The sequence below is a fragment of the Aulostomus chinensis genome, chromosome 11 (genome assembly GCF_037954235.1).
Source record: "Aulostomus chinensis isolate RoL2024-O1b breed Wild chromosome 11, RoL_Achi_v1.0, whole genome shotgun sequence".
In the NCBI taxonomy this organism is placed as follows: Eukaryota; Metazoa; Chordata; class Actinopteri; order Syngnathiformes; family Aulostomidae; genus Aulostomus; species Aulostomus chinensis.
The window spans coordinates 11,641,561-11,658,057 of NC_141330.1; the positions used below are offsets into that span (position 1 = coordinate 11,641,561).

At 42.3% G+C, this 16,497-nt stretch overlaps 1 protein-coding gene across 3 annotated transcripts in view; it reads right to left on the reverse strand.

The window, feature by feature from the left end:
* Positions 1 to 16,497, reverse strand: part of adam22 (ADAM metallopeptidase domain 22) — a 60,373-nt gene that overhangs the window by 27,264 nt on the left and 16,612 nt on the right. For all 3 annotated transcript variants that reach the window (XM_086218474.1, XM_086218473.1, XM_086218475.1), the window contains exons 4-6: positions 11,322 to 11,388; positions 7,738 to 7,820; positions 3,501 to 3,564 (exon numbers count right to left, since the gene is read on the reverse strand). In XM_086218474.1, the coding sequence (XP_086074600.1) occupies positions 3,501 to 3,564; positions 7,738 to 7,820; positions 11,322 to 11,388 (214 nt within the window). The remainder of the gene's footprint in view (positions 1 to 3,500; positions 3,565 to 7,737; positions 7,821 to 11,321; positions 11,389 to 16,497) is intronic.

Here is a 16,497-nt window from a genome sequence, read left to right on the forward strand (position 1 = left end):
CCTGCACTTCCTCCTCTGCGTAGTCTTATACATATGGATAGGCTCAAGGATCTTGATTTGTCCAGCAGTAATCCTCCTCATCCACCACAATTCAGCCATGATTATTCGTAGTAGTCCCTTTTCTATTCATCAACAAGCGTTTTGTTTAATAGCTTATTTTAAGGTGCTGACTGGGTCTCTCATTCTGCCATTTCAATATCTTGCAATTTAAAACAGTGGATGTTATACACAACCCTAAAGTTAAACGCTAACACTTCCCACTCACAACCATTCACAGGGCTAAGCTAGCTAGCGGTCAGACAATCTCTGTGGGTCTTAGCTTCTTAAAACACACAGAGGAGAGAGAGGATCTGTTTTCTTGTCTCGCTCTAGGGAGAACGGCAAATAAGCATATTTCCCAAAAAGTTGGCGTGTTCCTTCAAGGGTGTAGCTGCAGGTTCCCCGAGGTGCAGGTGAGTTTAGAATGTCCAAAAAGGGCTGAACATATGGTGTTTTCTGCACATGCGTGCCAGCATCACACATATCCTCCTTCGAAAATGCACACGATCGCACGCTCAAGGAGTGCCACATAACACGAGGGAACAACATGATCTTTGCTGGCCAACTTCGAAGCACACAGGACACTACTGTGAGTTTAACTGCTGACAAACACACTCTGGCACTTTAAACGAGTGGAGCTTGTTCAAGATGCACTTTGCTAATATCCTGTATAACTTTGTTTTTGCCTTGGCAAAAAAGGGCAGATGGGTTTACCATATGGCCCCCAGGAGCCATGCCGGTTCCATCTCAACACCGCCCCCCCCCCCCCCCCCCCCCCAAGATAATAAACAGCCGGAGTCAGAAGTGCATCACAGGCCACGATGCCTTCAATGCTGTTACTAAGGGACAGAAAGTGATATGTGGCTGTTAGCGGGTATAACAAGGACCCAACAGAGCATACAACCTTTTGAAATAACAGCCCTCTAATATTAACCTGCACTATTTTCTGTGTGTGTGTGTGTGTGTGTGTGTGTGTGTGTGTGTGTGTGTGTGTGTGTGTGTGTGTTTTAGTTGCTACATGACAGCACTTAGGTTTTTGCAGCAGACATCTGACAAGAATCTGTGGACAGCTTGTAGAAGACTGTCAACGAGAGAGCGAGACATACATAAAATAAGTGAAGCAGAAAGAGATACACCCAGTAGAACCTGGAGATGCAGAGCAGGGCAGACAATCATGGAGGACCATTCCCTACGGGAAGCACAGACCCACTGTCCCGTGCTGACACACTGACAGCCACCGCTGGGCTCCAGGGCGGCACTGTCCGCACAATTGTCAAGCAGACTAGATTTGCGGACCTAACAAGTAAAAAATGAAAACTGTCGATGAATCACGTTTGCTAAAAATGCGTTTGTGCACAGATGCCATTATAGGGTTTAAATATTTTAAGTGTAGATCTTTATCTTAACTTCAGTGAGCATTACATCCTCAGTTGTCATGGCTTCGATATATTTATTCCTTATATTTTGCAGAATGAGTATAACATCTTGAAATGTACAAAACAATATGTCCACATTTCACATTCTGACATGTCTATACACATTATTCATGTTTACAATGCTTAGTAACCCCATGTAGGGTGGGTCAAATGTTTAGCATGACACAAGAACAAAAAGGACATGATCCTCTAGAAAGAACCTCCTCAAATTTTTATGTCTATTTTACGTCATCGTGCCTGAAAAGGTGACCAAGATACTCTACAGAAGAGTACTGCGGCTCTCTGTCTCTCATCGCTTGAATAATTCAGTCTCTCCAGAAAACGTTGAAAAGGAATGACGGTGGCAAACACAGAGGAGTGACGATGGGGCCAGGAGAGGAGGTAGGAGAGGAAGAGACGCTGAGGCAGATGTGAAATAAAACGGGTGGGGAGAGGAAGGTCTGGGTTTATTTCTCTGTTTTAAATTCAATGATAAGCAAACTAATTACCCCTGTCGAGGAGGACATGTTTTCAGTGGCTTTAGTCTGTCTGTTAGTTTGGCTTTCAGCAGGATTACACAATAACTATGATGCAGAGTTTCACCAGACCTGGTGGGAGGGGGTGTAGTGTGGGCAAAGGAGGAACCAAATCAATTTTAGGGCATATTAGTCACAGTGCTGCCTGGTGGCAACAGGAAATGACATCACGGCTTTTTACATTTTGATTGCTCCACCTTGTGTGTCCACCAGCTGCATCAAATATTTGGTCAGTAACACCTTAGGAACTTGGTGAGGAGTTACTGAGAAGCCAGTTAGACCTTAAATGTGACATGTTTGATGAGAGTCCCGACCTGAAGACATCTACAAGCTGAAGTCGCAGTTCCGCCTAGTGGCTACAGGAAGTGAGCCTGATGTGCCAAACAGCATTTGATTTCCATCAAAATTACAGTGCGTTGTCTTCACGCAATGTACAGCAACATATTAAAGAAAGTATTTGCTCTGTAGCACCACCTAGTGGAAGCAGAGAGGGATATTTGCACCATAGGGTCCACATTAGTCTGCTCCTTCAGTCTAAATCCAGATCCTATCAGGTCTCCTTCTGGCTCCACAGAGCAGACACAGACTCCAACGTCCACCCAAGCGCAATGATCCATTCGTTGCTGCTTGCAGCTTTAATTAGAGCCCGAGAACGTAAATATCGAGGTTTTGAAGTCTTCACAAATCTATACCTGCTCTCAGTGCTCTCTAGTCCCATTAACTTTACCAGGAAATGTGAGTTTGTTGTCTGCTTTGTATTCCTCTTTCTTAACCTGTCTCTGTTACCATTCCTCTTTCCTTTATTTCATTTGCACTTTTCATCTTTTCACCCTGCTCCTTTCTTATCCTGCCTGCTGCTTCAAAACCACTGGCACTAAAAGTGAATGTGGGAATGAATGCTAAGTATCTCTACACCCTACCAATGCCAATGAGTGCACACACACACACACACACACACACACACACACACACACACACACACACACACACACACACACACACACACACACACAAACGCAGGGACATAAACATGAATCCCCGACCTCTCTTATCTACTGTCTTTCGTCCCTCCCTGATTAACACCACACACACGCTTCTTCTGGACATTTTAATTAGAGCAGACAGGAAGTCACACACACTCACTCTCATGCTCAAGGCGTCTACAGACCATCTCAGATCTGTCCTTTCGTTCCAGCCATAATGCCTGTAATTGTTATTATCCAATTGGCTGTAGCCTTTGTAGCTGAGCAAATCTCTCTGTCCTGAGACCTGTGCGCTGCACTCAAGGTTCATTAGGATGAACGACTGATGTGGCCTGTAACTGATGCTGCTTTTGTCTTATGATCCTCTCAGGACAATAACTGACCCCTGGATGAATCTTGTAATACCAGCTTTGTCTCTCATTATCTCCTACAGCAGATTATGGAAGTGTGGAAGATTCAACAGGACTGAGAAGAGGCTGATAAAGAGAAGAGGCTACATAACTTTAGACGTGCAGGGTACTACTCACGTTACTGCTGCCCCGTCCTCCAGGTTCAATCATGTAGGTGTGATTGCCATCGAAAAACATCCCACTGGAGGAGAAGCGAGAGGGAGAGAGGAGAGAGACACATCAATACAAATTGCTGTTGTTTTATTCATCAATACATTTGAATTCCACTCAGCTTTTAGTATGATTGGTTAGGCAATTCAGTCCAGATGGTTTGAGCTCTACCACTTGGGGGGCGGGGGGGGGGTTATTATATTATTTGGAACATTTCTCGGTGTAATAAAGGTGTAACTGTGGACAGAACAATATTCTGGCCTTGCTCCCATGAGTTTAGGAGGATAATGTGAAACAAAAGGTCAGCCAATAATCTAAGAGAATCTCCCCACACAACATAACTTAAAGGTCATGTGAGGATTTTGGTTTTTATCTCTGGAACAATGAGAAGATGGAGGATTTGAGTAGCAATGACTCACATCTCTTAAATACAGAGCAGTAAAAACCTTGGCCTTCCTCTCTTACACCTTGTGAAAAATGACTTCAAATGTACAGCCGCTCACTCATCTCTCAACATATCAATCATAAGAAGCATGAAGGTCTTCTCGCCTCTGTCCGCAGTCATCTGAGTGTGCGCATGTGCACATTAGCGGACCGCTAACCTTCTCTGAAGCTTTTAGGAGATTGCTTGGGTCAACTAGTGAAGTCAGCAGGGTTAAAACTGCAGTTACACACACACACACACACACACACACACACACACACACACACACACACACACACACACACACACACACACACACAATTGGTCTCTCTCTCTCTCTCTTTCTCCTGAATCTGCTTTATTTCCTCTCTTTTCACCTTCAGGACACACTCTTGTCCTCTTGTACTTCATAGCACAATTTACCCGAAGGGAGATTGTTTTGTTTAAACATGATTGGCGATCCATTCACTCTCTGTTGTTTCTGTATGACAGGCTACCTGAACCATCTGGTGGTTGCATTGTTTCCTTTTATTGACGTATTTGGTTTTTGATGACCCCCTCAAAAACAAAGTGCTAATTAATTATCGCAGAAAATATTACAAAACAGAAAATGTTGATTTATCTACCACCAAAATGGTGGAAAACCTTTGGGGTTTCAAATGAACCCACAGTATCTGCCAAAATTCCAGCTGTTCTGGTGATTTCATATGCCACCAGGATTCTTTTTTTTAAATTTATGTTCTTATCAAGCCTTCAACCTGAATAATGTTTTGAGCCGACGTTGGTTGGACTCAGTTTCACAGGATGGAGGAAGCTGAGGGCACCATCCCCCTGTATGCAGTTGAAAGCCGATTGCATTGCAGGGTAATGTTTCTGTCTGCGCGTGCGCGTGTGTGTGTGTGTGTGTGTGTGTGTGTGTGTGTGTGTGTGTGTGTGTGTGTGTGTGTGTGTGTGAGATAGAGAGAGAGAGAGAGAGGGGAGGGGGGGAGTGAAAGAGAGAGAAAGGGAGATGGATGTATATTATGCTAAATACCTGACTCAGCATCTGGGAAATACTCTCCTTCAAATGTCGAACCCCTGACACCACTACATACTTCCTTAATGCCCCCCCCCCTTCCAGTCACACAGAAATACAAACACAAACACACGCACACAGAGTTGTGTATGCAGAGTAAATTACAAGTGTGTCTTGACCTTTTTGACTATGTCAGCTTATATATTTCTTTACACTAAAGTGACGCTTCACCCAAAAAGTGTATTTTTCATTGCGTCACTTCTAGGTGACTGCAGAATGCAGGAAGAACCAGCCATGTAAACCTGTCAGCTAATGGCGACCAACTACTAACAACAGCAGAATAAAAATGTCTATTTACAAACTCTACATCACTTTACTGGGCATATGGCTGAAGAAAGAAGACACTGATCATATGAGACAATGTCTTTTTGGGTCACTTTTGATCACTCTATTTGTAATCAGTTTATTGATTAGTCTTTATTTGTGGAGCTTTTTATAAGAACTTAGTACCATTCAGAGTGATTTAGAATGACTAACAAGCTGATAATAGGCCAGGAAATGAAAACAGTGAAATAATTTGACAATAAAGCCTGTGTGAAAACCCTGAAAATGTAACATAGCTAATGAAATAAATGGACAAAATGTATGCTACATTTTTCTTGTTTGGGCTTTGATTAATTCATGTCCTACTTTGCATTATCTTGTGCGTGCTGTTACATAATTTGCTAAGCTGACAAATTTCCCTACATGTTGCCACAATCCCATGAAATATGCAAAAGTTATTAAAAGCCGGGGCTTGATTTAGCTTATTCAGCCAGTATCCCTCTGATTGAACGCACTTGCCAAAATTAGTGGAATTTTCATCTCTACACTGATGATTTGAAAGAAAGAAAGAGTTAAAGGAGCGAGTGGATCAAGAATGATTGATAGTGTGTCAGAAACAACTGGACAAGCATGCAGATAAAAAGAATGCGAGAGTCAGAAAACCTTGACTGTGCCATCAAAGAAAGACTCCATCATCAGCTGCACTGACCTGGACTCACACATCTGTTTTCACTGTCATTCACAATGAAAATGCCTCACCATGACACCTCAGCATCCTTCAGAGCCAAATGCAAGCACAATGAATCACAATATGATAATGAATGTACCGTAAATTACAGTGGATGAATGAAAAAAGGCGTGATTCACACCAACGAGAGGCGTTTACTCACATCCTAGTATTTTAATCAATATAAACAAATTCAGCAGACACTTTAATGTGCTAAATATGTGTGGCAACAGCTTGAGATTTTAGTTCCTAAGTTTTTGGTTAAAATACAGAAACCAATACATGTGAATGTTTAGACGTCAAGTGTTACATTTTTGGTCATCACAACTGAATATATATACATATATGTTTCAGACACACACACACACACACACATATATATGTGTGTGTGTGTGTGTATGTGTGTGTGTGTGTGTGTGTGTGTGTCTGAAATATGGGTCGGCACGGTGGTACAGTGGTTAGTACTGTCGCCTCACAGCAAGAAGGTTCCAAGTTCGAGTCCCACGGGATCTTTCTGTGTGAGTCTGCATGTTCTCCCTGTTCCTGTGTGGGTTCTCTCTGGTACTCCAGCTTCCTCCCACAGTCCAAAGACATCAAGAGAGGACGAGGCTGATTGATACTCTAAATTGACCGTAGGTGTGACTGTGAGTGTGAATGGTTGTCTGTCTCTATGTGTTGGCCCTGTGAGGGACTGGTGACCTGTCCAGGGTGAACCCCGCCTCTCTCCCGAATGCTGCTGGGATAGACTCCAGCCCCCCGTGACCCTGAACAGGATAAGGTGGTAGAAAATGGATGGATGGATGGATGGATGTCTGAAATATTTACATGCCAAGTATTGGTGAAAGAAAGCGTCAATTCCCATAATAAAGTGATTCTCTTAAGTATCACTGATCAATGTTTTATTCCTGAAACGATATATTGATGCCAAAATGACAATTACTCAATTGTTTCATGTTAGTCTTTGCTTGTTCGATACAGAACACAAGCCTGTATCACGATACCATAGTAACCTGATATCCTGATACATTTCAATATTTTACATAGTTTGCAAAAAAATAAATAAAAATACAGCTGAAAACACGAGTTGCTGTGTATATGTACATCAGATGATACTGATAGCTGAGGACAAATTGATTAACAAACTATTTAAATCAAAATATCCCTTCCAATTCCTCCATTTCTATTATAAATGCATATGAATAAAATTTGCTTGAACAACACACTGAAACACATTGCAAAAGTGTAGTTTGCAATTGTTATTCATACTGAATGGGTGCACAAGTATTGTGACTTTATCGAATTTAACATTTAACAAGAATGTGACTCAGTACCACCAATATAATTCAGTCAGTATCCTTAAAAGCACAGATGTCGGTACACAGCGCCACATAATATGTCTGCCCTGAAGGATGGGCACTCCTCATCCATCATCACTCGTACAGTAGAAGAGAAGAGAAGAGAAGAGAAGAGAAGAGAAGAGAAGAGAAGAGAAGAGAAGAGACGAGACGAGACGAGACGAGACGAGAAGAGAAGACAAGAGAAGAGAATGATAACAAAGAGGAGCTGGCCAAAACTAATTACATTGACCTAATGGCTAATGGCCTGGGCACACACAGACAGTAGAAAGAAACACACCTGAACACACGCACATGCGCACGCGCGCGCGCGCGCACACACACACACACACACACACACACATTTTGCTGATACTTACTGCAAGCCATGACAAGTTGAGAGCGCCACAAAAGAGCGAGGAACGTCTCTGACCTTCCCCTGATAGTAGCAGTGCTCACCTCCCTGAGGGGTGAACACAAACAGACGAAGATCACACACATGGTTACATCTTAAAAAGTCTCATATGTTCAAATCTGCAGCATTGATTATAACATCAGGGAATGAATAAATGACAAAGCATTAATTTGCTGGTGCATGTGTGTGCTCATGTGTTCATTCGTAAAAACAAAACATTTTCAACCACTAATCCTTTCCTTTCCATCTCTATGCGTGTGTGTGTTTGTGTGTTCTTATTTTCTGTAGATGCGTATGATGTCTAAGTGTCTAAGTGCTGGGCAGGCCAGCTCTTCCTGGTCCATTTCTTGCTGCCTAACAGCCATTAGGCAGGAAGCTAGCCTCCCTGAGGAAGCACGGCTTTTATCAGAGGATCAATTACTGCTCTACAGTCTGACGCTGCGCACAGCAACGCACCACTACGTCCTCCTCTACCTCCAATTCTCGCTGTGGCCTCTTCTCAATTCATCTGTGCTTTGCATGAGGAGGATTGCTGGTAAAAAAAAAAACTGCACCATTAGTATGAATGGCATGTTTTACATTGATTTTCATTTTCTAAATCATTGTTTTACCTATAAATCTATATAAAATTGTGTTTCTCTGGTTGGAAACAAAGTTAGTGGCACTGCAGTGAACCCAGGCTGTGAAAGAGAAGGTTGCCAGATCTGTGAAAAATGTGTCGCTCAGGAAGGAAGCATCCTGCCTGAGTTCATGAGATGAGAGTACTGCTGAGAGAGAGAGAGACAGAGAGAGAGACAGACAGACAGACAGACAGACAGACAGAGAGAGCGAGAGAGAGAGAGATGGGCCTTTAGCAAAGTGAATTTTCCCCTGATGCATTTGTCTGAGAGATGCTCTTTTAAAGTCAGATTTTTTTTTTCAGCTAAGCCTGAATCAGACAGGAAAGAAGGGAGGAGAGTGCAGGAAAGGGCCACATCGAACCCACGGCTGCTTCAGAGGACCAGCCGCCTCGGTACATGCTCCACCAGCTGAGCTTCTCAGCACCCCTGGTGTCACAATCTTCTTAAGAAAGGCAATATATTTACTTTGTTGACAATACGGCAAAAGAATTATAATCAGGTGCTAAAAAATCACTTCTTCCGAAGGAAATTAGCTTAGCAGAGAGATTGTAAGGTAAGCTATTATACCTTGTTGTTTTCACTCTTCAATGGATAAAAATAAACAATGGCTTTACCGAGAGATACAAACTAGAATCAGAACAATACTGGTTGCCAGGTAACCTCACAATGATGACACATTGAAGGAAAACTTGGATGTGCCTTAAAAACTGCTCCTGATCTGAAACTCAGTCTAACAGATGAAGGAAAAGGTAACAGCTAGAAGCTTGTCCAGTAACCCTCTCAAAACACAGCCTTGGGTACAGCTCAAACGACTGGCAGTACTGGTGAGACAAGACAGAATGGTTCTAAAATGAACTGCAAGACAAGCTTAAGTTGATGAGCCCTACCAGACTGAGAGAGAGAGAGCGAGCGAGAGAGAGCGAGAGAGAGAGCGAGAGAGAGAGAGCTTGAAGCTATTTATAAGAGGCTCTATGTTCTACTATCCCAGCATCTGTCCTGCGCCTGTCGGCGTCAACCTTCTGCTCCACTTCTCATCAAAAGCGAGAAACACCCCAAACCCAGCATTGTGTGTGTGTGTGTGTGTGTGTGTGTGTGTGTGTGTGTGTGTGTGTGTGTGTGTGTGTGTGTGTGTCAGTGCGTTGCTCAATGGTTCGGATCTGCTATCTGCTAGTTTAGGAGTAATTAAGCATATAATAAATATTAAATATAGTAAGCCACAAAAAGATCGGGATTATCAAACAATACACTCTCTCCTCCTGGTGTACGTTTGTGGGATCGGAGAAGAAGAATGAAAAAATATAAATTATATTTTACTGTTTTTATACTGCAAGCAGTATTTACACTTTGCACTGATACTTTGCATTTTACTGCACTTTTAAACATGAAGTAATGAAGATTTTTAATACCCACTGGTTTTCTGTGACTGATCGTCTTTTATCAATGTTCAAAATCTCTCTACAGAGCAGAATTCATAGAAATACGTAAAATAACCATGAAACTGAAACTTCTCAACACTGCATTACGTGGTGGCGATGTGCAAATCATGTTATAGAAAGTCTTAATTGACTTGGTTAGGATTATACTTTGTTAAGGTTAGTAAAACAGCCTAGTCTATTATTGGGATTGGGCATTGGGATAAATATAATACACTAATAATGCAATAGCTCAGACTTTTATTTCTGCTGCACATAGATGTCAATAGCATTCTTAGAAAGAGGAGGAGTTTATGTGATTGAAGTAAATACTCTCTCTCCAAACACTCCCTTCCTGCTCTCTGCATTCTCTAATTTTATTTTAGCAATAAAAATTTAGCCATAATTTTTTTTACAATGACAATAAAACCCACTCCTATAAACTGCTGTTGCATCATGCTAACATTAGCTAAACTCAGGCGTCCAGATTTTCGGAGGATTATCACAGTAATTTTAATCTCATGTTAGTTTTGGGCCACTGTTCCGATGAAAGTTACGACATACAAAGACCAGATGAGATTTGATTTCTCTCTAAATGCAAATTCACACACTGATTAACCAATAAAAGGCTCAAGGAGAGAGAAGTACCAGCAGAGACCACAGGAATCTGTAAAATACAGCAGGTAACAAATCCGAAGTGTTTTGACAAGCTGGTGTAATGTGCATTTTATCTGGATAAGTTACCTGAATAATCTCATCTAACAGACTGTTTACATGTTGCATTGATATACATGTTGAGTTCATATTGCAACATAACAATGTCACAAAATCACATCAGAATTCATCATGTCCAAACCTCCAGACCAATCACTGGAGGAAATAGCAGCGTGGTTTTGATGTGACGACAGCGAGACGGTTGATTCAAAACAGCAATGGCGTTTCTTGGAAAAAGGTTAGCATCAATGCTGCTGTAGCATCAGCTACATTAACGATGGAGAGTATTTTCATCTTCGAAAGAAGAGTAAAGAACAGCACTGAAGGGTTTTCGGGAAAGAGGAGAGGTTTTTTTACTCTTCTACTGACTGGGTTCAGGTCAGTTCATTGATCTGAGTCACTGATCTGACTGGTGGTATTCAGCCTGAGGTGGACGGTGACAGACAGATGGTTCATCCAATCACCTGACAAGTACTTTTTTGAAAATGTGCTCTTTTCCAAATAGTGACTTCTCGGATGGTTCTATGAAACACTCCGACGTGCAGTGTAAAGGGTGAATGCAAGGTGAGTATGACCCACATTATCACTGTGGTTGAACTACACCCAAAGCTTCTGCAGTGCCTGGGCAAATTAATAACAATGCTGTTCTCAAGCTATGTGCCAAATATGTAATAGGGTGACAGGGTGAGGGTGAAAGAGTGTGAGAGAGAAAGAGAGAGAGAGAGAGAGAGAGAGAGAGAGAGAGAATGCACATGTTTGTGTGAAAGAGTGAGCATCAGGATGTATGATCTCCATAACCTTACATTGGTGACGACAGTCTTCCCTTTCTGTGACAAATGCCTCTCCACGTACGCCGAAGACAGCAGATCACTAGGAACAGAGAGGAAAGAGAAAAATAGAATAAAAGTTATAAAATGTGTGATTCTCATTCAAGTGTCACTCTGTTTAACAGTGTCCTTGTGTTTTATAAAATGATTGTATTCTGTCTTGGCAGCACAGAGCTTCAGAGCATCAGCTCTGCTAATTATGACCAGCGTACGGGGACAAAGCTATTTCCAGCGCACAAACTCACACAAACACAATTATACAAATTCTGCCTTCTAGCAAATGTCTGGGGAGTGTGTGTCTAACAGTGGAACAAAGGACAGATGAAGGTCAGGAAGGAGTGAAAGAGCAGCATGGGCAGAAGGAAGGAAGGAAACACTAAATAAATTGAGAGTAAGAAGAAGAAATAGAGACATAAATAAGACGAAAGACGCAGCCTGTGCTTTCTCAGCAGAGCTGAGCCCCAGAACCCCTCTGGAGGTACACACTGGTGGCCCAACCTGAGACAAAGATATATAGGAGATATGTAGGGTGCAATGCGCGCGCACACACACACACACACACACACACACACACACACACACACACACACACACACACGCACACACACACACACACACACACACACACACACACACACACACACACTCTTAGCTGTCCATCGTGTTCGATAATATTGTTTGCTCCAGGTTTTGGGGGGGGGGGGGGGGGGTCAGGGACATTGGTGCTGGTGCCACTTCATGGGTGAGCCCCACATCTGTCCAAAGGTGGGGTAGGGGAGCCCAGACATTGGTGGCTGCCCTCTGATGCCATTGGGCGCGAGGTTATTCTGGCACAGGGGGCCTGCAAGGCTGATCTATGAAGTGCCAGAGTTTAAAGCTGCGTGGGGTTGAAGTTAGAGCACTTCAGGAGGTCTTTTGTGTGGTCCTTGTAGCGCCTCTTTTGACCTCCGGCGGCACGCTTTGCATTTCTTAGTTGGCCATAAAGGACTTGGCGGGGTCGGCGATGAGCAGGCATGTGAATAGTGTGACCAATCCAATGTAGGTGGGGTTTTTTGGCCATAGCTGCTCCCATACAGATGGAGTTAATGCTGTTGAGGATTTCCCAGGACAGACCGAATGTGGAAGGCCTCCAAGTTTGTAATGTGTCGTCTGTATGGAGTCCATGTTTCTGCCACATAGAGCAAAGTGGATACACACACACACACACACACACACACACGGCATTGTAGACGGCAGTCTTGGTGCTGACCCTCAGGTTTCACACACTCACACTCACACGCACACGGCATTGTAGACGGCAGTCTTGGTGCTGACCCTCAGGTTTCACACACTCACACTCACACTCACACGCACACACACACACACACACACACACACACACACACACACACACACGCAACATGTGAATGGTGATCCATTCTGTCTTCTGCCTTTTTCGAACATATTAGAACAAAGTTTGACTTTTTAGTTTATATCTCATAAATGGGTGACAAGAACATGGACTCACATATTCATGCAAATACAGTCCAAGCTGCTTTATACATCTACACTCAGTGAGCAGAGACATTTCACGCTCCAACAAATAAATCCACCTTTCCACAAATAGTGAGCATTATAAAAATGAAACTGCATGCATCAGTATAACAATCTGAAGACAGAAAAATAACATTTGCAGAATCAGGGTCCAACTTTCAATGAACTTTTAAATCATTGGCAGAACTGATGTCACAAACTGACACCAAAATGGGCAACAATGTGAACTGACCTCTAGCAGCACTGAGCTATCAATCAAGTCCAACTTCCTGTCAGCGTCCAGACATTGACAGGAGACAAGTGAGAAGGACAGATCTTCACCTTGTCCACAAACCAAACACATAGCCTCTTTTTTCAGTGTCACATAGCATATTTGAAAGTCCAGTGAAGAATTGAAAATGGTGTTGTTTTCCGAGAGAATGCAAATCTATAATTTACCCACTCAATGTAACTGAATTAATTCGGATTAAATATAAGTGAGTCCATCAAGGGAAAAAGTTTGAATGATTTCATATTGTTCTTACAGTCCAATGAAAAGAACAAAACCAACATTCTGAGTGCGTTAGCGTGACACTTGGCACTTTCCTTACTACACAAAATATAGAGGAATTAATTGTTTCACATCATTGCTTAGTTTTTTTTTAAGTAATGGTTTGTTTTGGTTTTTACATCACAGGCTTCGGAATCCCTTTGGTCACTTATCGAGGCATTCACATATACCCGGGGAAAAAAATATACTCTTCGATATTAGCGGCTCATACTGGATAGATTATCACATAACACTCCCAACAACTGCAAGTCTAATAAATATGTGACAAGAGTCAAGGGGAGGAAGAACATTTTTCAATCACTTATATCACACATGCAATAAAATTGCAACGAGCATGGCGTTTTGGTCATAGCAACACCTTCACCCGTATAGTCACAAGAGTCCAAGAGGGGCACTGGCAAGTCACCTCAGAGTATAGAAATGTTAGAATTATTGCACGGATATACAAAAATAAATACACACCAGAAAAAAAGACTGGAGGTCAATACATACAGAAATTATAGAACTACTTTATAAATAGCATCTTGGATCCAGGATGTTTTGTGTTGATGCCATTTACAGGAACATTTGTTGCCGGCTCTCTCTACATGTCATCATTAGGACATCTTTGATTAGTCAAAGAATAATCATCATTACCTGCTCTGATGACATATTCATGTTCCACTACAAAGTTACTGTAGTAACTCTAATAAGACAAATGTTCTGCTGTTTTTGAATGGCAGATGTCACATTTCCAACATTTTCCCACTTATAATATACAATATATTATTCTAAATGAAACCCTGACAGCATACATATACACACACAGGATATACACTCCTTTCTAATGGCTCGTTTGCTTTGGCAATAAAAACATGGAAAGAGGGGAGAGAGAGAGATAAATGGAAACAGGAGTAAGAATGACCATCAAGGGGGAAATAAAGAGGCAGTGAACATTAAAGAGGGAGAGGAATAAGGTGTGAATGCAGAGCTCAGGGTTCTAAGAAATATCCCATCATGCACTCTTTCCTGGAAAAACCCTGTAACATCTACAGTACATGTAAAACAGGCAGCCTCTTTGTACTCACTTCACGCCCTCTGAATGCCATCTTTCAAATTAAACACAAAATGGCTCTTAAAACAAAAGTAACACTTTATTTTGCATCAAAAAGAACCGCTGTCAAAATATTCATACACTCTGTGATAAAGATGTCTGGTGAGTGAATGTGTCCCTAGGTCACCGACGTGTTGTTAGCCTTTGTTCTACTGGGATGTGTGTTTAAGATTCACAGCGTGTGATCTTTATCCAGCCCCACGCTGAGCCCAGACGAGGGGAGCGAGCGAGGAGCATACTGAGGCAGCACGGCAGACACACGGGCCTCTAATGGAGGACGCTGATAACAGATTTCAGCTTTAATTGTTATGGGATTTAAATAATTTATTTGACAGACAAAGACGCGAACTCAGCCTTTTGCTCATGCTGCTCGCCATGACCCCATCCCCCATACTGATACACACACACACACACACACACACACACACACACACACACACACACACACACACACACACACACACACACACCTCCCGTCCAGTTAACATGCTCACAATATGTATATACACATGTTAAGGGCTTCTTTGTAGTCCCACTCTGATATACAAACACAAAAAAAGCTTGTGTTTTGTTTGCATTTGATCCACCTCCCCACAGTCAAAAAAAAAAAAAAACGCTGCAAACTAGCGGCGACATTAATAAAGATCAGAGGCAATTTGAGGAGAAAAACAGAGGACTTAAAGAATGGGGGAAGGAGGAATTAAACTGTCAAATTCAAGACTCTAAAGTGACAGATGTACCACAGCCCACATGGTCCTGTACTTGTGTGGCACCAGGGGATGCCTGTGGACACCAGATGCATTGATGAGAGCAAAGCTGCGCCCGTGTCTCTTGCTCACTGAATTCTCCTCCGAGCAAATTGATGAAAACTTTAGAAATGTTGCAAAAAAAAAAAAAAAAGGAAATGTGAATTTCGTAACAGTTTCGTAACAGTTCCATTGGCAATATTACACATGGCTGCAACAAACAGAGAAGAAGAAGAAAAAGTTGTCATGGTTATCCAAAGCATCTACCAGGGAAAAATGGAGCAAGCTTTTGAGGGATTACATTTTGTGGGTTACTTGTTCTTTGCGCAAGCTAGTATCAGTCAGGTTTTATGATGTCTGGAGAATAAATTTCTATGAATATGTGGTGAAATGTCAGCAACAGAGATAGTCGGTCAGTCAGTCACATGGGTTAAAGATTTGCGAGTGGGAGTTTATTCTAAAAAGGGGCTTCCATCGTCTATTTGTGTATTTGCTCTGTGAAAACATTTCAAGCGAGAGTAAAAGAAAAATAATTAAGGTAGTTTTTTATTTACATTAAGCTTTTCTTTTTTGGTGTTTTTTTTGTAGATTGCCAATTTCACCCTTTTTCCAAACTAACCTGGTTGTTGCTCAAACCCTTTTGTCATTTTGAGGAACACAGCATATCACCGCATGCTTCCACCTACACATGGAATTGTCGGCCACATATTTCCATCTGATAGCGAGGAGTTTTCAGATGGAGGATCACACTATTATCCCCCAGTTTCCCCTCCCCCCCGACCGACCAGAGGAGGTGCTAGTGGAGGCACCAGGACATACACCCTCATCTGGCTCCCCTCCTGAAGACACAGCCAATGGTGTCTGAACAGGGGTCCAGCCAAACTGGAGGCAACACAGCAGGTGCAACCAGCACCTGCTGATGGACCGATGCACTACCTGAGCCCCTCCATCAGCCTTTTTTCCTCCGATACTTCAAAATGTGCATCAAAATATGTTTGCATTGTTTCTTACCCTATATTCTAATAGAAGACGGGGGATGTTTCATGGCTTGTTTGTTAGCTGATGTCCAGCTGTCTATCAGGAGACAGACGCTCCACTTCAGCATCCATTTCATAGAACAGCAATTTACATATAATCACATCCCTCTGTAGCTCCGTCTTCTCTTAAATGTCAGCCAACCCACACACTTGCTAAACTAATGGACACCTAAGAGCTTCAGCTGTGGAAATA